Below are 24,453 nucleotides of genomic sequence, written 5' to 3'. Positions count from 1 at the left end.
GTCAGCACAGGGGAAAAGAAAAGAAAAAAAGACAGGGTGCATTTTTCCATGCATGTGAAGGATGCTCAATAACCTCCGCCTACCTTGACTCTGTGAGCTGAGACTCCCCGTCTAGATGGAAGAACGGCAGCTTTGTATTTCCATGTTATTGATAGGGATGGTGCGGCGCCGGCGGACAGAGACGCAGCCCGGGGAGGTGGAGGAGGAGAGTGGTGGTGGTGGAGGAGGGATGCTGGTCCTTTCTGGCTGAAAGCGGGGATGATTGAAGAAGAGGAGGAAGAAGAGGAAAGAAAGGAAGAGAAAGATGCGCGAGCGGCTCCTGCCGTCTAACGGCGCAGTCGCGTGGGAACTGCCGCCTTCGTGCGGGAGAGGAGGAGGAGGAGAGGAGGAGGTGTGTGGATGGGAGGAGGAGGGGGAGGTGTGTGGATGGGAGGAGGAGGAGGTGGTCGATGATGAAGGAGGAGTCCCAAATGGGCCAGACACCGGTTGAACTCCGCTAAAGAGCTAAATGTCTGGTCGGTGCTGTCTCAAGGACAAAGACAGGGGTGTGTGTGTGTGTGTGTGTGTGTGTGTGTGTCTGTGTGTGCGCAGGTATTTTCACATGCCGGTCCTCGGTTATTTTGAGTCAAACCTGTTTCCGTCCACAGTCGTGTTCACGTGTTCCATCTAATAAAGCGTATGTGTGCTCACCTGAACCAGCAGCTCAGTGTTTCACTGCCTGACTCCAGAGTCACATATGAAGAAGACTCACTTTCCTCCTGCTATTCTGGTCCTGTCTGTGCTATTTACAGCAACCCTGATGTGTGTCACCATCACACACTCTCTCACTCTCTCTCTCTCCTGTCCTCCATCTTCTGTCTCATCTCTCCATCCCTACAGCACTGCCTCCAACACACCTCGGCTGATGGGTGACTTGTTGATGTGCATTTATGTGACCGCACTCAGCTGATCAAGCGTTATGTCGGCTGCCTTTTTTGTTTTTTTCCCCCCACAAAGCACCTGCCTTTTGGGTCTGAATGGATTAAAAATAGCTCCTGTTGCAGTGGGAGAGCAGAGCTACCAGGTAACACCGCTAAGGGGCGACGTTGAGCTTTATGAGTCATCAGTGCACCTGTGGGACAGAAAACACAGCACACCCTGCCTCAATCTTACTGGCTTTATTTCTTTTTCTTTAAAACAGAAAATAATCGCTTCACAACAGGCCTTTTTAAGCAAACCCTCACATTAAACTTGCCAACACCTACAAAACGGTATCAAAAGTGCACCATAGTGTTAATACATCTTCTCAGGGTCTAACATTTTCCAATGATAATAGTATCTTCTTGTTATATTTATACAAATACCATCCTGTACACTGTAGAAATATACAACCCAGTGCACCCCGTAAGTGGGACACTCACCCCGCACCCATCCTCCTTTACAACCACGATGATCAAAAACAAGATCCTCTCTCAGTAAATCCCAGTGCAGAATATCAACGTGGGGGGTGAAGACACCAGGCCAATGTTACATCATATGAATTATTAAATACCCATTCAACCCCACACCCAAGGCAAAAACTAATACGCCACTCATACGACCAACCAACATCTGTACAACCCTCATTCAACGTCTTTTTTTAAAAAAAAACAAAACAATCTTGACACAGTTTTCATTCATTATCGTCTCATTGTTCCGGCCAGCAGCAGCAGCAACGCCCAGCCAGAGTGAAGGAGATAAGGGGGAGAGCAGGAGGGACAGCTGGGACGTAGAAGAGGAAGGAGGGAGGGGACTTCCACAACTGAGCTGCAGCGCTGAGTGCGTAAAAGCACGAGTATGAATTACAGCTGTGCCGGCAGGTATGACACCCGTACGGGCTGCTGTGGTGTGTTTATAGTCCGCTGCTCCCCACAAAGAGGGAACAGGGCATTTTCTCCCGGTGTCTGCGGGTAAACTCTGGGCTCCACATTTAGTCTCTGGACTGGTAAAAGAGGATGTAGCCCGACTCAGAGTTCTTGGAGATTTCAGAAGTGAGACCGTAGAATTCTTCTATGGCCTGTGCATCGATTTTCTACAAGGACAGAAAGACAGAAAGAGGAAACACAGCAGGGTGAGGAAAAAAATGCAATTTTACCATGAATACAATAATAATCACATGCGAATGAACTCACTTACCTCCACAATGTCATCATCAAACAGCAACCAGAAGTCGTGGCTTTTCACAATGGCAATGTAGTGACCCCTGTTTGGACCACTGAAAAGAAACAGTACACTTCATTAGCTCCACGGAGTAAACTTTAGGCTTTAAATGATACAACTCTGACTTGAAAAGGCCCTATAAGTTTAAGACTCCTTCGTAGGAGGTAAATGGTAAATGGATCTGTACTGCCGACCACTCAAAGCTTCTTAAACTATGTGCCACATTCACCCTTTCACACATTCACACACAACATCGAACAGGAACTAACGCCTTCATACACATTCACACAATTCAGGGTTCAGTATCTTGCTCAAGGATACTTCGACACGGGGATCGAACCAACAATCTTCTGATTAGAGGACGACCCGCTCTGCCTCTGCGCCAGTAAACACCGTCTCCCTCTCCGACATGTTTGAGCAGGAGAAGTTGCACCTTGAGCGTTTTTATTTGTCCCTGAAATTCCTGCACAGCTCCGCCGCAGAGATCTAATGTGTAAACTTGTGTGGGTGTACAGGGCCTTTATGGAAACGAACATCTGTGCAGCTGTGAGCCAAACACGTTACATGTTACATGCTAAACTCGCAGTACTGTGGGAGCTGGGCAGTGTCGACAGAAAAATGGTGCTGTTGAATTAGTGTGTGCAGCAGAGGAAAAGTAATTAAAGTGTGTAAACACGAGATAAAGCAATGGACCAACAGGAAAAACAGTAGAGATGCACCGTAATTATTAGATAGATAAATTATCAGCCGATAAAAAGGGAAATGTATATCATTATGAATCTTTGGGATAATGAAGCCGATGAATAAACGGACCATAATAACTATTTATTTTAAACTCTTGTGTAAAATGATTCATTGCTTTTCATAGAAGATAAAGCTGAAGTATGTTTGTGAAGTTTTTTGATGAATTTTACTAGAAAAAAAGAGTCCGAACTGTTGTTTGTTGTTGCGTTAACAAATAATGATGTAATGATTAGATGTTTAAATCATCCATCATTACATCAAAGCCTTTCTTGCCCTCTAGTGTGTAAAAACTACAGGCTATGAACTTCTTTTTAAAATGCTAAAATGTGAAATGGTCTGTTATCTCATCTTAAAAAAGTACACATGGTTTATCCCTAAATAAAAAACTGGATTTGAAGGCAGTAAGTAACAATGACTGTGGTGTAACAGCGCGATAACAGGATACAGTTCTGCCCGTTTAAACCTGAGCTTCAACCTCGTTACTGAAGAAAAGTAATCATCAGCTCTCTTTAGCAGACAGCTTCTCCTCTTCTTAAGTATTTTGGGCATTTATTATGTTACTGCACAGGATAAAGTGGACGGACACAGGAAACAAGGAGGGAGAGAGAGAACATCGGATGACATTCAACAAAAAGTCCTCGGGCGCACTTGAAACCGAGGACGGAGCAATTACATCATAATCTTAGCAACAACCAGGCAATAAAGTGAAACCAGCAGTGACTCCTCAAAAATCTTCAAATATACTGCTGCTGCGGTGGCTTTTGATGTTTAATAAATACATTTTTAAAGCCGACTGTCTTATTAAGTATTCACATAGAGAGTTGCGGTCCGAGCACGCAGCCTCATTCTGTGGATATGTCGGCCGTAAAGGGGAGACACTGTTTGTTCATCTCTCTCAGTTGAAGTCATTTAAGCGCTATCTTGACAACAGGAGAAGAGAAATCCCACACGATATACAGCCTCAAATCAATCTGATGATACATCTCCCTGCTGTGAAAATAAGCCTGTCGAGAAGGAGCCGAAATGTGAGTTCAGCTCAAAGGGAGAAGAGACGACTCAGACAGATAACTTACATCTGTAGGACTCCCGACTCACTTGCTCAACTCGAGATACGTCTGACCTTTTAATAGACTCCTATTCAATAAATTCTTTCTGTTCAGAGTCGTGAAATCTGTTGCAGCGTGCGCGGTGCGGAAAGCAGGGAAACACCTTTTATAAACACAGACAGACGAACTCCCACTCACACCGGGTCCAAACTGAGGCACTGAGGAAAGTGCAGCTCGTTGATGGAAGACTCTCTGTGTTTTCTCTCGTCAGGTGTGATTTAGATTCTAACGTACCTTTATTCTTGTGCCAGCGCGTTTAAATTCACTTTATTATTAGAACAACGATCCGTCTGCCTGTGTCTGGTTGCTGTGGAGACAAAAAGGTGTCGTATTCTGGCTGCGTGTTTTTGCACCTACACACCTCCCACAATGCACCACCACGGCGACCAGGTCGTACAGCCTCTCGGGATTGGTGGCGTCCCCGGAGGTGTTGAAGAGGCGGAGCTCCAGGGGGAAGACGACGCGGTAGGAGAGCTTGGTGTAGCGCTGCAGCTGCTCCATGTACTTAAAGCGCTTCAGGTGCAAAGCCAGGATCATCGGCAGCTTCTTCACACGCATCCTACGTCACAAACATTAAAGGGGTCAGTCATTTCTCCGTACACAACCACACACACACATCAAGAATGAACCTGTACACTGACCTCTTGTGTGCCTCCTGCTTGCTTCTACATTCTTCACAGTAGTATTTGTACTCACTGCACAGTGTCTCCGTGTTACTGAAACCTCTGAGAGGAGCCATGAAGACAGAATTAGTCAACGTACAAGATTCAACATTCAACATTCAACATTCAAGAACTTTATTTGCCATTTGTGCTTGCACACAGAGAAACTCAAGTTTAAAAAGAGACACATACGTCTATAAAACATATACTTCTCTAGAAATAAAAAGAAAGTGCATAAGACCCTATATAAAAGAGAAAGTGAGAGCATTATAAATTGCACAAAACCCTATAGAAGTGTAAATTGCAGAGGCCCCGGAGACGATATAATATAATATAATATAATATAATATGATATAACATAACATAATATAAATAACATAAAATAATATGATATAATATAACATAATATAATATAATATGATATAATATAAGATAAGATGATATAATAACATAATATAACATAACATAATATAATATAATATAATATAATATAACATAATATAATATAATATAATATAATATGATATGTTATGAGGTAGGTCAGTTCAATATGTCTACAAAGGAATTATTTATAAAGCGCTGCATCCTCCTCACGCAGTCTGGTGTAGAGCTGCAACGATCTGTCAATTAATTGATCGGCTGCCAACTGTTTTAAAATCAAGAAAACGATGGGCAGATTAATCGATAAGGAAGATAATTGTTAGCACAGACATTCCTTGCACTCTCCTTCAGTGTGTAGGATTTAGTGGCATCTGTTAACACTGCGGCCAAGATAAAAACACAACAGTTCCTATTTTCAGGTTATTAAAACATAATTATGCGTATTATATTCACTTTCTGCTATATTCTGTAAATACAGACGCTTAAATCTTAAACATTGGGCCTTTAAATAATCCGCAAAAAAACACACAACACACGTTTTATCAACTTTTGGCTCAGACTGATTCTTCCTATCCTTCATAATCCGGTTTTATCCCGAATATTTTAGACCAAAATCAATAAAACTTTACATCTACAGAGCAGACTGCAACCTCTAAACAAGTTATTAGCTGCAAATTAAAATAATAATTGCTTAAAATACGTTTAAAAAAAGTCTCAATGCCATTAAGACTAGTTCTGTAATGCCAGTAAACATCTGTCTGTTTTATTACTTTTAAAGGTGCCTACAACATTAGGAAATAAATTATTAATTTCATTATCGATTAATCTGCAGATCATTTTTTAAATTAATCGTTTAGTCTTTAAAATATCTGAAAAATGTCCATCACAATTTTCCCAGAGATCTTCAAATCCTAAAGAAATTCAGTTTACAAACAATCTAAGGCAGAAAATCCTTTTAATAGGACAAGACCATCGAATGTTTAGCATTTGTGCCTGAAAACAACTTTGTTAGTTATTGTAACAGCTACTGATTCATTTTGTGTCAGCCAGCCACTAATCCTGCTTCCTCAGTGCCTGTTGAAGCTCTGCTTTACCTGAGGCAGTGTGTGATGGAGGTATTCTGTTCTACATCCACAGAAAGGTCCAGAAAGTCCTCATCTTTGCTGCTTATCTGAAGAGAAAACGGGAGATCGAAATAAGATCAAACTGAATAAATATGGATAAATAAAGTATCTATCTATATATCTATTTATCTATCTATCTATCTATCTATCTATCTATCTAGTTAATGTGCTGTGAGGGCTGTGGCCATACGGTAATATATATATATAATATATATATCCTACTGTATGTATCTATTGAATTAACCTAAAACATTGTTTGCACATACGCTGACACAACCTAAGCTGCTCTCTTGTGCCAAGAAGCTTCAACCGTTCACTAATCCCTGAAATCAGCAGCAGGACTGCTTAACCTGAAAGAAAACATGTTTAAACAAGACTGTTGTTCCCTCACTCGATACTCCCCTCTTGTATGACAACACAAGAAGAATCAGGCCTTTATAGACGTTTAACAGACGTGGAAACTATGTTTTTCTCTGCATTTGACACTTGGCCCTCGTCTGCCATCTCTCACCGTCTCACAGGTGAGGCAGCGTGTCTCATTGGTCAGAGTGCCTTGGAAGATCTCATGGACCCAGGTGGGAGCGGGCGTGGCGTTGCTGTTGTTGTTCTGAGAGTCCAGTGTGCCGTTAGCGAGCCGGCCGTTGGTTTTGTCCTGCTTCCTCTCCTCCTGGAGCAAGTCTGCGATGGTGTTGAGCAGGTAGTTCAGGAACTCGTGGGCATCCTGCTGCATGTAGTTGTCAAACAGCTCTGAGGAAGAAAGCACAGAGATAGACGTCAGCTTCATGTTCTACAGGTACGTCAGGGTCTGCGTGAGGCAACGACCAACGAGGAGAAACAAGAGGAGCAGGAATTTAAACACGAATTCCACTAAGTTTGTCAAGTTTCCTCTCACCGTTCTCCTTGCGTAGCCGTGTGATGAACTTCTTGGGCGGTATGACGCCCACTTTCCTCTTCTGGTTGGCAATACTGTGAAACAGGTCGGCCAGGCAGGTGAGCAGGTTCTCCTTCCGCCGAGGCTGACTGCGGTACGCCAAGATCTTCTCCCGAAACGGCCGGCAGAAGTACAGAGCCTGCAGCACCGAGTTGCAGTAGCAGGTGTTCCCAAACTGAAATCACATACGGCATCGAAGCAGCAGAAGTGTGAGTCTGAGTACGAGTCAGCTTAAAAAAAAACACCACAGTGTATCGTTCACTTACATTGACCAGGCCAAAGTAGTGCTCATTGACCGGAAACTGCTCAGATCCAATCTCTTTCTCCAGTGCAGAGGCATTGGCGCCCTATGAACGAACAGAGCCAAAAATACATATATATTTAATATTATAGTTTGGTAAAATAAGACATATTGTAAGTTCAGCTATTAGTTTGAACAGAACCATGAGGAAAAACACACCAATGTTTGCAAAAATCAAAAAATAAAATGGGATTTTCAAGGTTATTAGTTTCTGTAATAAAACAAAAAACTAAAAAAGGTTTTTAAAAACTCAAAGACGAGACATTTTTCCGATACTTAAACGTCCATTAACGACATTACAGGTAAAAGCACGTCCCTAAACAGTAATTACACGGAGCCCAAAGAGCTTTTAAATGTTAAAACCTCAGCTGAGATCACAAAACTAAAATACTGACGCGCAGAGGGGTTTTTAAAGTTGGCACAGGACGCACATCTCTCCAGGGTGACCGGGTACGGGTTAATAGAGGACGGTACAGTATGTAGAGGGGCAATAAATCGTGCAGAGTGGACATGCACCTGGAGCCGGTCTACAACTGCGCAGCTCATGTTAAACCATGTCGTCATTGCCTGCGTTAATAAGATCTGGTAGTTTGTCAAAGGCCACAAAAAAAAAAAACGTTTTTAAGAAACAAAAAAAGATTTCCTCCCCCCCCCCACACACACACACACACACACACTGTCTCTGTCCGGGGCCAGCCTGTCTCTTGATCCAGCTGTGCTCCAGCGGTTGTCGAGATGAAACACTGCTTTAGCTTTGGTCGCCTTCACGTTAGCCACTTAGCTGCAGCAGGTGCACTGTCACCCTGCTCGAGAGAAACTGAGGCGAGCAGCGACAACACGAGTCGGCTGAGATACGAGCTGATTCATACATTTAAAAAAAACAAAAAGGAGTAAACACTAAAGAGTGTCCACGTACAGCTGTGAGGATTTAAATAAAGCCCAGCACGGAGAGGACGGACGGTGGCTGCGTGTGGTCGGAAAACCCGCTCGGCTAGCACGGACACCAGAATTAACTGCTTTTATTCGCAATTCAGCGCGTTTAAAAGGCAACAACAGCGCAGCCACGGTTTCCGTATCACCCAATAGCCCGACTGGTGCCGGTGTGAGCCCGCCGTGCACTCACCATGGTACAAAAAGAGGCAAATTTGGAGACTGTCATTAGGATTTCCATTCGGCTAGCGCCATCTTCCAACCGCACGGCCGCGCGCTGACTTAGACTCCCCTCGTGAGAGCGAGCTGGCTATTCTGCTGAGCTCGCGACGGAAAGTCCAACGGCTGCAGAACACGAGAGCGTTCGCTGTCAGTTGCTTCCGTCTTTGCTTCGAATCTCGGCCGTTTGGAGATTACCGCCTCGTTCTGAGGTGTGTCGGTGTCACACACTCGGTCCCAACGTCCCGATGACGGCGTATGGATCGGAGACACGTTAGTTGACGGTTGGGTCTTCGGTAAAGTCACTCGCCGTTATCACCAAAACATTCCGGGTTAGCCCTGGTCGAGGTCTGCGCATGCGTATCATCACAAAATCTGTGATTAATACGTCTCTTTGCGCCACCGTGTAAAGTGTTAAATTGTTTGGGCTGTTAAAAAATGTGATTAAAAAAAAAAGGTTAGAAGTAATTTTAAAAATCCTTTCTTGTAACGTGGTAGACTGAGATAAACAATAAACAACCCACATACATGTTGTCGATCAAAACTGATCTAGGACCAGTTCACGTACGGGAATGGCGGTCACGGTTTAATTGTAATAGCTGAGTGGGCTGACTCTGGGTCTGCTGACCGCTGTTAACGCCTGTCGCGTCACATTCTTTTAGCTCAGGCGATATCGCGGCCTGCCTCAATCGTATTTCACAAGGCGGAGTTTGGGGTCCTACGATCTCTCTTTCAGCCGTACCCGCCATCTTGTAGTGACCGGGGGTAAGATCCTCTCCGCGTTAAATGTCATTTTCTGCTTTATTATCGTTACAATTCGTGCACAATTACACTCTTATACGCACCGCAGCTCCCCCTTCACCCTCCAGTGGGTGAATGGAGGCTGAACGACGTCTCAAACAGTGATATTATCCGTTGGATGTGAGCAGGTCGAGCAGCGTGGCTGTCCATGTGGGCCTGGACGCTTCACTTACAGAAACCGCATTTTCCTCTTCACACCCTGTTTCATCCGCTGTAATACAACGGGGCTCGGCTTTTATCGTGGATATGCGTTGTTTTATTTAACAAGACTGTGAAATTACAGACTCGGTGCTGTTTAAAGTGATACCTGTGGTTGAGAAGCGGTTTTTAGTAGCTCATTTAGCACATTTCCTTCGTACACAGCCGGTGTGGTTAACCTAACGTGGTTATTTTGTGTTGGATCATATTTATCTACAACATAGATTTATTTTTTTATATATAGGGATACACTTTTGAAACACTTTTTGTTGTCATTGACTTGGATCAGCTTTTTATCTTGTGTGACATCAGGTCTGTAATCTTTATGGGTTGTCACTGCAGCATACTCTCTTACTCTTTCCCCCAACATGGTGCATTTATCTCCATCTTTCTTGTTGTAGTTTATACTAAAAGCCCACGATTTACAAAAACAACAGATCCTAAGTTCCCATCATTGTGTGGCGTAGATGGAAATACTCCTTTTTATTCTCAGGTCATTTTTTTATGTCTTAAATATGTGCAGTATGTTTGAATTAGAAGAAAATCTAATTAATAACATTACGTGTGTTTTCTGTCAGTAATCAGGCATCATGACGAACACCAGAGGCAAGAGGAGGGGGACCCGGTACATGTTCAGCAGGCAGTTTCGCAAACATGGTGAGTCCAAATGAGCAGAACAGCTTTTAATGTGAGACCACCCTGTAAAGCAGCGTCCCCTCTTGTTGTTTCTGTGTAGGATATTTGGTTTGGTGACGCTTTAGAAACGCTGTCACTGCTGTGCGACATGATTCATTCATTAACTGGCTGCTTCACTTCACAGGCCCGATTCCCCTGTCCACTTACATGCGCATCTACAGGAAGGGCGACATCGTTGACATCAAGGTAAGACGCTGTTATTGTCGCCTACTGTTGGAGTTCATACACAGAATAATATCTGAGGTTGAAGATAATTTAATCTTATGCTTACAGTTTCCAGTAAATCTTAAAGTAATCTTTCACATTTTTGTGAGAGGTTGTAGTTTTAAAGCACTTAAAAAATGTGAAATAGTAAGTACCAGTAAACTAAAAGGATTTTGGGAAAGGCGGTAAGTAAGCATTCATACATTTTCTGAATGGGAGATGTTTGTTAATGAGATGAGTTTACTTAAACTCAGTGAAACCTTTTTAAACTTAACATTTAAGAGCAAATGCAGGAAGGAGAGCTGCTCATTCCTGTCAGATTTACTAACAGAAGAGTTTTATTGGTTTCATAATGTGGAGACTGCCGGTTAAAATGTGACTTACTTGTTGCTGTATATTTTTAACATTGTCAATCGTGATTTATTTTCAGGGCACAGGTACCATTCAGAAAGGAATGCCCCACAAGTGCTACCATGGCAAGACAGGACGAGTCTACAACGTAACCCAACATGCTGTCGGCATCATTGTCAACAAGCAGGTCAAGTAAGTAGACAGTGACGTTTATTGTGACGTATTTAAATGTGTGTATGTAACTCTGAGCTGGCACACACCTAAAGGACTTAAAACTCCTTCAAACTAACATTTTAAAACTTCCCCTTCTTGTACGTCACGTGGGATGGTTAATGATTATGGTGATGAATTGATGTCACTGTAGATCCTGGCTTTGGTTTTTGTGGTGTGTGCTTGCTCATGGGCCTCGTCTTTAACGAGGGATGTGACCCCATCTTCACTTTGCCACCAGGGCTGTTTATGTCCTGAGTGGTCATTCACGTGGGGGAGAGTATTTCATCCTTGAGCAGCCCAGTCTAACTCCTGTTTGACCTGTGGTTGTACTGAGGGGACAGCAGAGGAGTTGTAGATATTAACAGCTTTACTTTGAATTTAGAGCTGAAGCTACCTGGTGGTTTGTTTTTTGATATGAACTGATTTATGCTTTTGGCTCTCACAGGGGAAAGATCCTGGCCAAGAGGATTAACGTGCGCATTGAGCACGTGAAGCACTCAAAGAGCAGGGACAGTTTCCTGCAGCGCGTCAAAGAGAACGAGGGCAAGAAGATGGAGGCCAAGCAGAAGGGCAGCTGGGTGGAACTGAAACGTCAGGTATGAAATTATTCAAAATTACCTTTAGTAACAAAAACAAAACAAAAATAATAATTGGAAAATCTTCAAGCTGTCCTGGTTAAAACCTCCTTTTGTGAATTGAATAATGAAGAGTGGCAGACTGGTAGAAACTAGAAGAAAACGAATATATCAAAATGAAATCTAATAGGATAGAATAATTAATCGACCTACATAGGTTACACAAATAAAGATGTTTTCATTTTGGTGTTTTTATACAAAATGTAGTGGACAATTAACAGCCTATTAGCTACTGTAAGTGGAAGAGTGAAACATACATTCTCTCACACAGCTTAACGATGTGTACATCCAATTAAAACAATTCAGAAATTAAATCACAGCATTAAACTTTATTTATAAAGTGCCAAATCAAAACAGTTGTTATGTAAGGATACTTTTCATATACAGCAGGTCTAGACTGTACTCCTTTTCATAAAATTGTTTAGAGACCAAAAATTCCCATCATGAGCACTTAATAAAAAACTTCCTTTTGAGGCGGAAACCACAAGCAGATGCAGGCTGTAGGTGGGCGGTCTATATTATAATAGTATAATAGAAATAAGACTTGGAATAATGATAATAAAGGCAGTGGATGTGAGGCAGGACCACAGCTCCAGGTGCAACCATGATCCAACCTGCCAAACAAGAAAGCACAAAAGGGGAAGAAGCCAAATTAGTGTCAGGCATTAATGGGGACCTGAATGTCTACAGATAGAGAGGAGCTCAGTGCATCATGGGAAGTCCTCCGGCAGCTCTAGCTATAAGCTTTATGAAAAAGAAACGTCTCCAGAAGTTAAACGTCTGAATAACCTGTCGCATATTAAATGTCTGGAATCTTAAAATTTGGAAACAGTCCCTGTGGTTTGTTGTGAGATGATTTTAATAGTCTAGAAATTTTAAGGAAGCAAAGCAAAGAAGAAGCAAAGTTGCCTGTTTGTTTTTTGTTTTTTTCTTATTTGATCTTAAAATTCCCTCTTGTCTCGACAGCCTGCTCCTCCCCGTGACGCTCACTTTGTCAGCACCAAGAAGAACGTGCCACAGCTGCTGGAGCCCATCCCCTACGAGTTCATGGCATAAAGCGCTCACCAGAATAAAAGTTATTTGTACACACGCTGCTTGTCGTATTGTCATCTGTTCACGTATTTGTCATGATGTGCATTCTCCTGTTGATCAAAATTGAATCGGATGCACTTTCAGTAACAATCTGAGTGATGAGCACACGTGTGCGTCTACAGCTAATTATTTTCCTTATTGAATAATCTGTCAATCATTTTCTCAAATCTATTTGATTCAGAAATTCATGGAAACTGTTTCTCAAAGTGAGAGAAGAAAGTTCAAACTACTACTGTGTGCAATTCTACCAATATAGGTGTTGAATTTTATCCAGGTTGTGCTTTGGGATCCCGATTGTTAGAAAAGGAATATAATTTTGATTAGTGTGTCTTCATTAGTGTATAATCTTCATCAGACACTGGGTCAAAGAAAACTCCCTGAATAGATTTCCTGCCGTATGAGAGGAGACCCCGCTGGAGAAAATTACTCAATACCTTACGAGCATTGATTAGAGGTCTAATGTCAACTGTTTAAAATGCTATCAACATTATTTGTCCTGAATATGAAAAATCTTTTAAAACAAGTAGAAGTTATCAAATACCATTCAACACATGATATGTGGTGTACAAAGAATGTGATTTAGGTAGCATTTGAATGACGACTTCTGAGTTGACTGCAGGTTGCCGTGAGGCAAACCTTTGTGACAATGGATGTGCTGAAACAAATTCAGCTCTGTGGGATGTATCTGATTTATTGTGACTTTTTATTAGAGAGAAAAAACTGATTTGGGTAAAATGTATTATGTGAAACTGGGTTTGTCTTATACTGATAGTTTTGAGAGACATACAGTTTGCTGTTTGGACCCCTAAACCTTTATTTAATTCAGTCCCACTGATAGTAGTAGTGGGTGCCACCAGCAGAGTTTCTACTGCGGTGGTACAGTAGGTGGCAGTGTGCACCAGGATATGTGTGAAGCTTAAACATTAGGCCCCTCAGCTGTATGGCAGCAGCCTTACTATAACTGTAGACATAAGTTTATGAGTATCAAAGTGTGCCTTATTGAATGATTAACCATATTTTGAATGGGCACTATTATAACTGCTGATATGGGTTACCTATGACTTGTCAAAGCTTTTGTTTTAAGACAGTGATTCAGCATTTCCCTTCAAAATCCTGCTAATTTAACAAACTCTACACTAAGCATTATTATGGGAATAATAATTTAATTTCTATAGTGCTTTTGAAGCAAGGAGCATTTATTCAGAGCAAGATTTGATTGGTCAATTTTTATGAAAATTACAGTTTTAATGAGTGAGAATGCCAATTGTTAATAATTATACAGTCAAAACAGTAATTATAGATACATTATATATAATAATTAATATTAATAGATTAATTATACATAAGCATAATCCATATCCATGCACTTTAAATTATAACATGGCATATTTTATATATAACTGTATCTTTCTACATTCAGCTGTAATAAACTGAAGCCCATGAACAACTTTGTTAACCCTTTTTTGTCTTTTGTCTCTATAAAATCATCAAGTTATCATGTTTTTTTCCTACATCATTTTATGTTTTTCTTGTATATTTTCTGTCATGATGTTTGCAGCACTGTGCGTTTGTGTGTGTGTGTTGACCACTTGATGTGTGTGCTGTTTAATCAGTGGAGGCTGAATGGCTGGCTGGTTATGTGACAAATAGGTTATCTCACCCCACCTCAGTACTTTACCCAATATTTACACGAATTAGCAGCAGTTTACAGAGATAGGGTCAGCAGCTGACAGGATAAAGTGTGTGTGTGTGTGTGAGGGAAAGACAGAGAGAAGGCCAACAGTGAGGATTATATTTCATGTCTGTGGGTACATCACTTGAATTCTCTTGAATGGATCTTTTATACATGTTGAGGGTGGATTATACAAATAATGAACATTGTAATTCGTCTTGTGGACGACGGTGTGGAGATAAACCTGCAGAGGTTGTCTCTCGTCAACCCTGCAGGCCAGGGAGGTCAGGGAATTCAGACACGGGTCTTATCAGGACAAAGTAATAAGTATCCAACAACCTGAGGAGGTAAAACCAGGGGAAAAAACAGATGGAAAAATAAAATGCAATCAATCAATGAGTGGGTTGGCAGCCAAAGCCCTTGGTATTGATCAGCGAGGCCCTGGATTTTGCTTGTAGTATTAAGATAAGGTGAATGGTGCCTCTATGTTATTGCGTATTCCCACAGGTTCTGGCAGGGTTGAACACAGCAAATTGTGGTTTAAAGATCATTTATCATGTATTTGTACTACTTTTTTAGCCCCAATTTTTTATATATATACAACATAATATGATTTTTAACCCATCCATACATCTATTATAAGTCCTCTGAGTGTGTTCTCACAGATACACCAGAGTGTCATGTGTGTGGTACTGACTCATGGAAGTTACTGATTGAAGGACAGAAAGTAAACAGAAAAGGAAAGAGAGAGAGAGAGAGAGAGAGAGCAAGTGAGAAGTAGGAGGGCAGAAAAAGACGAGGCTTGTGGATAAAAACTGCGGAGCACTATGAACTCCTTAATCACACACGTTTGACACACACAGATTGAGAGTGTCAGCTCAAGCCTGCAGCTCACAGCAGCCGTATCGACCCGCTGTGTTACACATTAACCACACACACACAAACAGTAGATAGTTGGACATGGACACATAATAAGGACTGGAAATAGCTGTTTTTTTTATTTGACAAAAAAGCCCCAAAACATTTGTTGTGGGAAAAGTACTCTGATTATTTTAAAAATATTAGGGTGTAAAAATACTCCTTTTCCTCGTACTCGTACCTGAGTATCAGCACTTTTATTAGCAAAATGTGGGTAAAGTATCAAAAGTAAAACTACGTGTGATGCAGAATGCAGACAGAATATTATAATATCATGAATAAAATATGATTTATGATTTTGTGTTATATAAATACAACTGTTTTGACCTGACTTCACTTGATTATTGATTATTCTAACTGACGTATTAATGTGTTTGTAGTATTTTAGTGTTGTGGCAGGTCGAGGTGTAGATAATTAACTGTAAATAATAAACATTTTAAATTCTTTTGACTTGTAACTATGCTGTCAGATAACAATTTACATGTTTTTTACAGCATGGACTGAAAGATAAGTGTAGTGCAGTAAAAAGTACAATATTTCCTTCAGAAATTAAGAGGAATAGAAGTACGTGGTAACATAAACTGGTGTAAATACTGGTGTACGCTGCAAACACCTCAAAACTGTACTTTAGTACTGTGTACATTGTGCTGGGGTGAAGTGTGGGGTAAGTGAGGAAACACAAGTGTTGTTCTCCTACTCGCTATCCTCCTCCAAGGCCTCTCCATCCCTCATACTCTCTTGAATAGAAAAGGTCCTCAGTGGTCTTTAGAGTAATATTTGTGAGTGTGATGCAATTGTAGGTGTGACAGTTTGTGTCCACATGATGTGTGTGTGTGTGTGTTTGGGATCGGCCTGGAGGTTTGACAAAGGCACAAGGAAATCCCACTGCAGGCCAAACAGAGTGCATGCTGTATCTCTGTGTGTGATAGGTGTGGTGATAGAGTCTGTGTGGTTATCAGAGACAGAGGGGGGGAGGCATGGTCATATATGTGGATATTGGGCCAGCTGTATTGATCCTGGCCCTGACAGCAGAGGTGGAGGACGTAGGTGGGGGGGTGACCGGATGAAAAGAGGAGGAGGTTGATAACGGTGTCAACTGACCTAACATGCTTACCTGAAGCGTGGGAGGGCACCGAGTTAACGCCCAACAGGCTCTCAATAGGCCTTATTCACAAAAGTCAGTCAAAGGTTTCACATGAGAGCATGACATGGGTGCAGAGGGTGATCTCTAATGTTTAGACAAGCGATAGTGTTATTGGACTGTCAGTCTCTCTTTTTTTTTTAAAGGAGTCTGTGTAACTTTTGAAAGACAAAGTAGCTCTTGCATATTAAAAGTCGGATTCATAAACAAACACATTTGCTCCATTCGATACACTTGGCGCGGTACGGCAGCAGCGTTTAATCTTAGCTAACGTTAGCAAACTTTATACAGACGTTGCTAATTGTGCTACTGTTACATAATCTTTTAGCGTTTAACCAGTAAAACTCTTACATTATCTCCCTTTAAGCAGTTTGGTGTAATCTTTATCTGCAGAAGGTTACTTTTATAAAAACAAATAACCTTTATACTTGCTGAAGCTGTCACTATATCTTGGCGGTCGTACATGAGGCGGATTAATCTGTGGAAAAGATCCAGTTCCTCTGGCTTCATCCAAGTACTCCTACACTGTGCCTGAATGAAAACAACCAATCAGAGGCAAGAAAGATAGTTGATTGTCTTTTCATAAAGGCTACCTACTGCAGCTTTAATATTTGAATTTCTGCTTTAGTTAAACGGCTGACACTGTTTTTTATGACTGTTTTCTATTTGTGCTACTGTTGTGTATGTTTTAGCATTTACTATTATCAATGGCTACTGTTACTAAAGTTAGTCTAGCTTTAATCCAAGACTGTGTAACCTTTGACTTTGGCTACAAGTGATTAAATAGCTACAATAGGGTCATACATTCAGCAGTGACTAAGTGATGTATTAGAGTATTAGAGTATCATACAGCAATATTTATCTTAAGTTTGCTAACATTAGCAAGCATTAGCTTTAAGTTACTGGTCGGACCTGTAGCAGCAACACTCCTCAGTGTATTAAACTGAGTAAAGAGATGTTTAAATGTTATGAATTAAATTTTCTATTTGTAAGAGAAAGAACGTGTCATTTCTTCTCCCAAAAGTTACATAGTGTAGCTTTAAAGGCTGAGAGAGGTCGATTATTTTCAGGTTTGTGGGTTACAAAGGATCACACTGAAGACTAAGTTCTGACAACAATAAATCACAGCTATCAGAAAACAATATTAGAGAGTTGATAAGATTAAGATTAGAGCAGTAATTCTATGTGTGTGTGTGTGTGTGATTAATGGAGACAGACAGTCGCCTCTCTCCCTGCTTGCACACCACAAACACACACACACACACAGCAGATCAGCAGATAGGGACACATACTGCAAGGAGCCTGGGTGACACTTTTAAAGCCTGAATCAATCAATGAGGAGGAAAGAGTCATGGACGTTTATAATGTTTGAGTATCAATAGAATCACTATTAAACTCAGGGGCCTAAATCATTTTTTAGTGTCTTACATGTTGGATCACTTGCACTACAATCCTGCACAGATAAGTGTAGGTAACTGCCGAACATAGCCAATAACGCTGTAAAAGGATGTACAAAGGTTGTAATGCATGTACATTTAAAAATAATTAAAATTATTTAATAATGTAAAAGTGAAAATGTTTAAATATCGAATCATAGACCCCCCCCCCTTTCTTGCTCTACTTGGTACATTCCAATAAGATAAATGAAGCACAGGTGAGCTGCTGGTTGTAGGTCAGTAAGTGTCCTGCCCCTTTACTACTAGTTTTGTCTGTGACCACAACACCACATCTGACATCTCTTATTAAAGATGGGGGAGAGGTTGCATAGTCAAAAAAGCTATGTTTGCTCATTTTTTGATTGTAAAGCTAAATTCAGTAAGTCGTGGAAGCTAGAGGCTCACCTTTGCAAACACACAGGATTGGTAAGTGGCTCCCCACTGCTAGCAGGCCAAACTGAACAATGATAAAAGACCAAGTGGACACATGATAACGCCTCATAGCGTGTTTGTCTATTAAAGTTGTTGGGATTATCTGTCAAATGTTTCCCAAACTTCAGAAACCGTTCTCCTGTGACAACTGTGACAAGAGCTTTTGCACCCGCTATCAGCTCACCAGACATGAGCTCACTCACAGTGGGGAAAAACCACACAAGTAAGCCATTACATCCCTATATTTTGTATTTTTTTTTTTTACGAGGTGTAACATGTAATCCTCTTACTCAAGCTGCCATTGAACTGTTACCTGCTCTGGTCTCCAGGTGTCTGGCTGATGGATGCTCTGAGGCCTTTGTCACAAACACCAGCATGAAGAACCACATGGCTCGAGTTCACCAGCACAAGGAGAAGCGATATAGTGTAAAATAATCCTGAAGTTTTCCTCCTGTTTGCCCTTTTTTATTTTATTTTGTGTTAAGTAGGTTGGGATTCACTGTGATGTATTGGCTTGCTTTTGCGCTTGCTGTATTTTTTCCAGTGCGACCATAAGGGCTGTGGAAAGGATTTCAACAAGAAGAACCAACTGAAAGCACATATGTGTGAGCACCAGCAGCTTCTGCCATTTCAGTGAGTGGTGCACATCTGATGCAACTGATATTTCTTTTTTTTTTTTAATCTGTGCTTAACCATCTCAAATGTGAACTGTTTATCTTTTGATGTAGTTGTACTTTCAGTGGCTGTGCAAGAGAATTTCCCACTCATGGAAAACTGAAGCATCATGAGAGAATGCATGCAGGTTGGTTGAACTGAAATAGATTTATTTATTTTTTTTAATTGTTTGTTGTTTTTAGAAAACTCTTGTGTCTCTGCTGCAGGTTACCCTTGTGAGAATGAAGCATGTCCTTTTCAGGGAAAGACATGGACAGAATATCAGAAGCACAGAACAGAACATAAAGGTATGAATGTAATGCTGGATGGTGTTTTTTGTTTCATGTTAATTCTTGTTTTAATGCCTTCTTATTTTTATTTTTATTCTCAGTCAAGGTGCCGTGTGGAGAGTGCAAAAAGCTGTTTAACAACGCCTGGTTCTTGCGCCAGCATGGGCTGCGTGTCCACTCTGGGGAGAAGAGGATGCTGTCGTGCCCCAGAGAAGGTTGCAATAAAAAGTTCACTCGGCGCTTCAACTTGGAGAATCACATACTGGGAGAACATGAGGGCAAGAAGCCCTTCAGCTGTGCGTTCGCTGGGTGTGGGAAGAGCTTCACCATGAAGGTAAACATGCACCAATTCAATCACAAACTACTTTCTCAAACTAGTGGTGTCCAGCCATGCTGATGGTTTACTTGCTAAAATTTATGTGCACATTGACACTTTGCTGCAACCCAATATAATGAGTGAATGAGTTTGTTTGTAGTACTTTTAGATTGAAAACTACACTTAGAAATTAATAAAATAATAGCAGCATTTCTCTCCAGCAACACGTCCCTCTTACTCCAGATAATCTTGACCTTGCTGTATGGATTAGTTATCTGGAACTACTTTCCAGAGAAAACAGTGAATAAAAGGAAAATTAGTTTTGGCAAGATGTGCTGCTTATGGACATTTTCAAATGCATTTTCATTTTGAGCAGCACAAACTAAATTCCAGTAACCTTAATTATACTTGGTTGGTACATTTAAAAACTGACACTGTATACACTATAAATTAGTTTTTTAGTTTTTGGCTGACTCATTCTTCTGAACTGCTGATACAGTGTATTTGGTAACTGGTCTCATTGGTAATCAGGAAAGCCTGTGGCGACACGGAGTGGTGCATGACCCAGCAAAGAAAAAGCTGAAGGTAATCTGTCCTAATCTAACTTCCCCCCCTGCTTTTATACAGGAAAAGTGAGTTTTGACTATATATATTTTGTTCTCCTTCCAGAAACTACATCCTAAAAAGAATCAGCCCTGGCATCTGGCACAGCGGGCCAGAATGGCAGCTGCAGCCAATCAAGCAGACACCGACAAGCTTACTGAAAAGCTGCGCAACACAACTTTAAAGGATAACAAATCTTGAGGCCACATTATACAAATATCTTTTCATTTAATGGTGAAACAAATCGGTAATATTTCTGTTTAATATAGTTTTGTTTATGTTAATGTGAAATAAAGCCTCATTAATACAGCACTATAGTCTTTCTCTGCCTGTTCATTGCTGTGAAAAAGCACACCGTAGAGCCATTCATCCTCTGAAGGAAATGTTTATTAAACAAACGGTACACACATTCACACACATGTATAAAACTCCAGCTGATGGGACAGCTGGTTGTCATGGTGATGAGGCCTAAGGGCAGTTGAGCCCCCAGGGTGCGGCAGGTTTCTAATAAGGCCTGAGGCTTATTCAGCTGGATACAGCGCTGGTGTCGCAGAAAATGTTGACTAGAGTGATTACAGGTCATTATCCTAGATGACACAGGATCACAGACTACTTTTTTAATAATTATTTTTTTAAATATTCTATCTCTACCTGCAACGATGCATCCACCTGAATACAGCCCTGGATTCTACAACTGCCTTGTGAGGTGAATACAGCACAGATCGCCTGTTAACAGTTGCAGTACCATTTCTCCCTGTCGGAGTGAAGACAACATGACCATATGATCTCAGCAGTGTGTTTGTGAGTGCAGTCTGTCGAGTGACGTGGCACGATCTGGATCAGTTCCCACCTGGTCAGGACAGGCTTGGTCCTGCTGGGTCTACAGTTCTGAATGCTTTTGGTCCTGGATTAAGCCCGGTATGGAGCGATGTACAGTAGCGTGTACCAGTTCACTTTGGCCAAGGTTGTTCCCAATATAGAACGTTCTGGGTGGACTCAGTGTGGTGCGCAGCCTGCTTATGATCTGGCCCAGCTATACGAGGCTGCCGGGCCAGGAGACCACAGTAAGCGCCACCCGGCTGCGCTGCTCCTTCAGCATAGGCACCAGCGCTGAGTGGCTCATTCCTGCTGTCGACAGGCCGTTGACTGCCACAATCATGTCACCACACCTGCGGTGACACCAAGAGACAGGTCAGTGGGGATTATAAACAGGACCTGACAGCTTGGAGTGACGTGCCATTCATACTATAGCTCCACATGGGACATCATATGAGGAGGAAATATGTGTTGTAGCAGTGCTTACAGAGGATGTTTAAATACAGTTAAAGGATGAGATTGGCATCAAAACATTTGTTCCCACTAATTAGAACTAAATTTGAACTTATTAGTCGTTTGATACAAAATTTATCAGGAACAATTTTGTCATAGTTTCAATCAAAATACCAAAAAATCTTGGGTTCCAGCATCTCAAATGGGAATATTTACTGGCTTTCCTACTTTTCTATGATAGTTAATTGTATGTCTTTGAATGGTCCAATTAACATTGGATAAAACTTGAGATTTGAGACTTACAGCCTTTAAACCACAAATGCTCTCCAACTATTTTTGAGTCCCTTTATTCCTACTAAAAGACCTAAATCCTGTTTAAATAAATTAAAACCTGGTCAAACATCACCCAAACAAGAGTAAATGGTGTGTTTGTTGGCGACTATTTTCAGATGTGGATTAACACACAATTTAGCAGGATGGTGTATGTGGAACAGTGCAACAGTGTGGCTCACTCAACAAAGGAGCTCTACGCTACGGCACAGAGGATTATCGAGCTTTGGCTACAATATACAATATCAAAAGACAAATCCTTTAATTCTTTTTACTGAAGGCAACAAAGGATACAGCAACAAAAGGAAGACCCGAGGGAGAAGATCCTAGTTCAATTGTGGGAAATTACATTTAACAGAAATGTTATCTTCGGGACAAGTTCTGAAACTTTCACATTAATTAGTGAAACCTCCAGAGATCCATTTACTAAATGTTCCACCTCTGCTTTTGAACTGCATAACAGGGTTTACCTACAATAGATGATAGATTTCTGACTTATATTCATATCATATGCGTACAAAGATTGGGTCAAACTGTTTTAATTTAGTTTTATTGGTAGCTGTTTGCATTACAACAACAGATAAAACACTAATGACACAGCAAAAAGGCCTCGCCTATGAAGTCTGGTACAAAAATGAAAGCTTGTTCACTGAGAGACAAAAGATGAGTATAGTAAATAAATGCAGTTCTTTCTTATTAAAAGTATACTTCAAAAATAAATCTATCTGTTTTATCTAAGTGTTTTGTTCTTGTAATGCACTCTGTGGGGGGCGTGGCTTATCATCACGCCACTCTTATCAATCACCAACTGGAGTTCACAGTTCATCGACCTGCTAATTCACTGCTATGTAGCTGCTAACATCAGCCACATATGGCCATGTGAAGAACAACTGATCACTCACTTGAGGCGGCCATCGTAGTACGCAGGTGTGCCAAGGACGATGGTCTTGATGAAGAACGCCTGGTTGCCGTGACTTTCCTCGTAACCCCCAACAATGCTGAAGCCCCAGCTGCCCGGATGGCTCCTCCGCAGTACAATCTCATGACTACTGTGCAGGTAGCTGCGAGAAAAAAAGGGCAGAGTGAAGGAGGGGCTGGGAAGATAGTATAGATAGACTGTATCCTCAAAGGAGCAAAGATGCTGCTTCATCAAAATCAACTATTGTTTGAAGTAAGTATTTTGGCCAACTTTAAATCACTGAGGTACATTTTCTTTTTTAGAGGTATTCAAAAAACCTCTAAATGTACTTCCTCCAAATGCATATAAATATAGTGAAATGTACAACTTTTGCCATATTTCTCTACTTTTCTGGGCTCTTTTGAGGGAGGAGAATGAGAGAAGTGTAGTACCACAAAAGGCAAGTGAAGAGTGAGAGAAAGTAGGGCTGAAAAAAATTAATTAAATGTATTGAAATACTGACATTAACCTTAATTTACTCAGATTGCAGTTTTCCATAAATGGTCAGAAACCCATATGACTGAAGTGAGAATAGCTACTACAACAGAATTACATCTAACCAGACTTACAAACAACCAGCCAGCCCAAATTTAGTTCATTGTCCTTAGAAGAAGAAGTGAAAAAGGTCATCCTTCCTCCCCTTTGTGTGCTCACCTGGGTAAGCCCAGCCACATGACCCACGAGGGGGACCAGTTGGCATCAAAGTCACTGTCATGTGTGTGAGGCAGCAGCTCGTCATGGTCGGGCTCTTCCACCATGCTGACCTCCAGCACCCGCAGCTGCACCGAGGGCGAGGCAGCGCTGGCCTTCAGGGTGCCCACAGCCTCACTGTGGCTGAGGTACGTTAGGTCCTGCCCGTTGATACTCAGCAAGACGTCACCTGAAGGAGAGCGTGAGAGGACGCTGTAGTTTCTGATGTAATGTTTTTTATAGATGTGGCGGAATTTAGTCCAGTTTTCTGAGGGAGCGCTCACCTCGTTTGATTCGTCCGTCCCTTGACAAGCAGCCGTGTGGTTGGACGCTGGTCACAAATATTGGCAGCTCCCCGCTTTTGCTGCCGCGACCTCCCGCAACAGTCATGCCCAGAGACTCGAGGGGTTCCTTCTTCACAGTGATGTGCTTCTCCTTACAGGACACACACTGGGAAAGGTCCTGGATTCAATTACACAGAGGCAAACAACACACGAACACAGGTTCACTCTCTGTCTATTCACAGGTAAATGCTCTACTTACTTACTCGTTGTACATAAATCTTTGGAAGCCATTTGGTTTAAATGTTTCATCCTTTAAAATGCCTGCACCAATTAAAAGTAACAAGAAAAATAGGGGGAAGAAGTCCCTAAAAGTACTAAAAACAAGTGTTTTTCATACAAATTCCATTTTTAAAGTCTAATTCATACTGTTTATAATAATGCTTTATCTGAAGTTCACCTGTTATTCAATTATTTGACCTTTTTTTATGAAAAATAAAACTTAAGAGTCCTGATCACATTACATCATTAACCACAATCCTCAAATCTTGTGATGCAAAAATAAATTGGTGATAAAAAAAAAAGTCAAAATACCCCTAAAACACATAATCCAGCCTTTGTGTACAAACACACTAATATATATATACACACACACACACACACACACACACACCACACACACACACAGATATAACA

At 41.3% G+C, this 24,453-nt stretch overlaps 4 protein-coding genes across 4 annotated transcripts in view; 2 read left to right on the top strand and 2 right to left on the bottom strand.

Moving 5' to 3' along the window:
• Window positions 1–1,141: 1,141 nt before the first annotated feature.
• usp12a (ubiquitin specific peptidase 12a) lies at window positions 1,142–8,891 on the bottom strand. The gene is made up of 9 exons (XM_035682567.1): window positions 8,551–8,891; window positions 7,393–7,473; window positions 7,088–7,301; window positions 6,707–6,942; window positions 6,166–6,242; window positions 4,670–4,753; window positions 4,390–4,587; window positions 2,155–2,233; window positions 1,142–2,050 (listed from the first exon to the last, which is right to left on the bottom strand). Exons 1-9 carry the CDS (start codon window positions 8,596–8,598, stop codon window positions 1,949–1,951), a joined length of 1,119 nt encoding a protein of 372 aa, XP_035538460.1. The 5' UTR covers window positions 8,599–8,891; the 3' UTR covers window positions 1,142–1,948.
• Window positions 8,892–9,260: 369 nt separating this feature from the next.
• rpl21 (ribosomal protein L21) lies at window positions 9,261–12,764 on the top strand. The gene is made up of 6 exons (XM_035651682.1): window positions 9,261–9,341; window positions 10,154–10,232; window positions 10,396–10,457; window positions 10,906–11,018; window positions 11,485–11,635; window positions 12,641–12,764. Exons 2-6 carry the CDS (start codon window positions 10,166–10,168, stop codon window positions 12,728–12,730), a joined length of 483 nt encoding a protein of 160 aa, XP_035507575.1. The 5' UTR covers window positions 9,261–9,341; window positions 10,154–10,165; the 3' UTR covers window positions 12,731–12,764.
• Window positions 12,765–18,177: 5,413 nt separating this feature from the next.
• gtf3ab (general transcription factor IIIA, b) lies at window positions 18,178–20,541 on the top strand. Its single transcript, XM_035682555.1, has 9 exons — window positions 18,178–18,360; window positions 18,495–18,589; window positions 18,696–18,792; window positions 18,911–18,999; window positions 19,095–19,168; window positions 19,248–19,328; window positions 19,412–19,644; window positions 20,158–20,211; window positions 20,296–20,541. The coding sequence occupies exons 1-9, from the start codon at window positions 18,247–18,249 to the stop codon at window positions 20,428–20,430; spliced, it is 972 nt and encodes a 323-aa protein (XP_035538448.1). The 5' UTR covers window positions 18,178–18,246; the 3' UTR covers window positions 20,431–20,541.
• An 82-nt stretch (window positions 20,542–20,623) lies between these two features.
• Window positions 20,624–24,453, bottom strand: part of lnx2a (ligand of numb-protein X 2a) — a gene marked incomplete in the record, with an annotated part of 11,921 nt that continues 8,091 nt past the window's right edge. Inside the window, 4 exon segments of the mRNA XM_035682543.1 lie at window positions 20,624–21,398; window positions 22,731–22,889; window positions 23,441–23,666; window positions 23,761–23,938. Coding sequence (XP_035538436.1) covers window positions 21,263–21,398; window positions 22,731–22,889; window positions 23,441–23,666; window positions 23,761–23,938 — 699 coding nt within the window.

This window comes from Morone saxatilis, unplaced genomic scaffold (assembly GCF_004916995.1).
Source record: "Morone saxatilis isolate NCDOM2014 unplaced genomic scaffold, NCSU_SB_2.0 Contig0, whole genome shotgun sequence".
Taxonomy (NCBI): Eukaryota; Metazoa; Chordata; class Actinopteri; family Moronidae; genus Morone; species Morone saxatilis.
This window is presented reverse-complemented; position numbering and strand designations above follow the sequence as displayed.

Coding starts and splice junctions, on each gene's coding strand:
- gtf3ab (XM_035682555.1), top strand. CDS start 18,247: ATGGGGGAGAGGTTGCATAGTCAAAAAAGCTATGTTTGCTCATTTTTT. Junction 19,000..19,094: donor CAGCAGCTTCTGCCATTTCA/GTGAGTGGTGCA, acceptor CTTTTGATGTAG/TTGTACTTTCAGTGGCTGTG. Junction 20,212..20,295: donor CAGCAAAGAAAAAGCTGAAG/GTAATCTGTCCT, acceptor TTCTCCTTCCAG/AAACTACATCCTAAAAAGAA.
- usp12a (XM_035682567.1), bottom strand. CDS start 8,598: ATGGAAATCCTAATGACAGTCTCCAAATTTGCCTCTTTTTGTACCATG. Junction 4,588..4,669: donor AAGCAGGAGGCACACAAGAG/GTCAGTGTACAG, acceptor TTTGTGACGTAG/GATGCGTGTGAAGAAGCTGC. Junction 2,051..2,154: donor TTGATGATGACATTGTGGAG/GTAAGTGAGTTC, acceptor CTGTCCTTGTAG/AAAATCGATGCACAGGCCAT.
- rpl21 (XM_035651682.1), top strand. CDS start 10,166: ATGACGAACACCAGAGGCAAGAGGAGGGGGACCCGGTACATGTTCAGC. Junction 10,458..10,905: donor GCGACATCGTTGACATCAAG/GTAAGACGCTGT, acceptor ATTTATTTTCAG/GGCACAGGTACCATTCAGAA. Junction 11,019..11,484: donor ATTGTCAACAAGCAGGTCAA/GTAAGTAGACAG, acceptor TGGCTCTCACAG/GGGAAAGATCCTGGCCAAGA.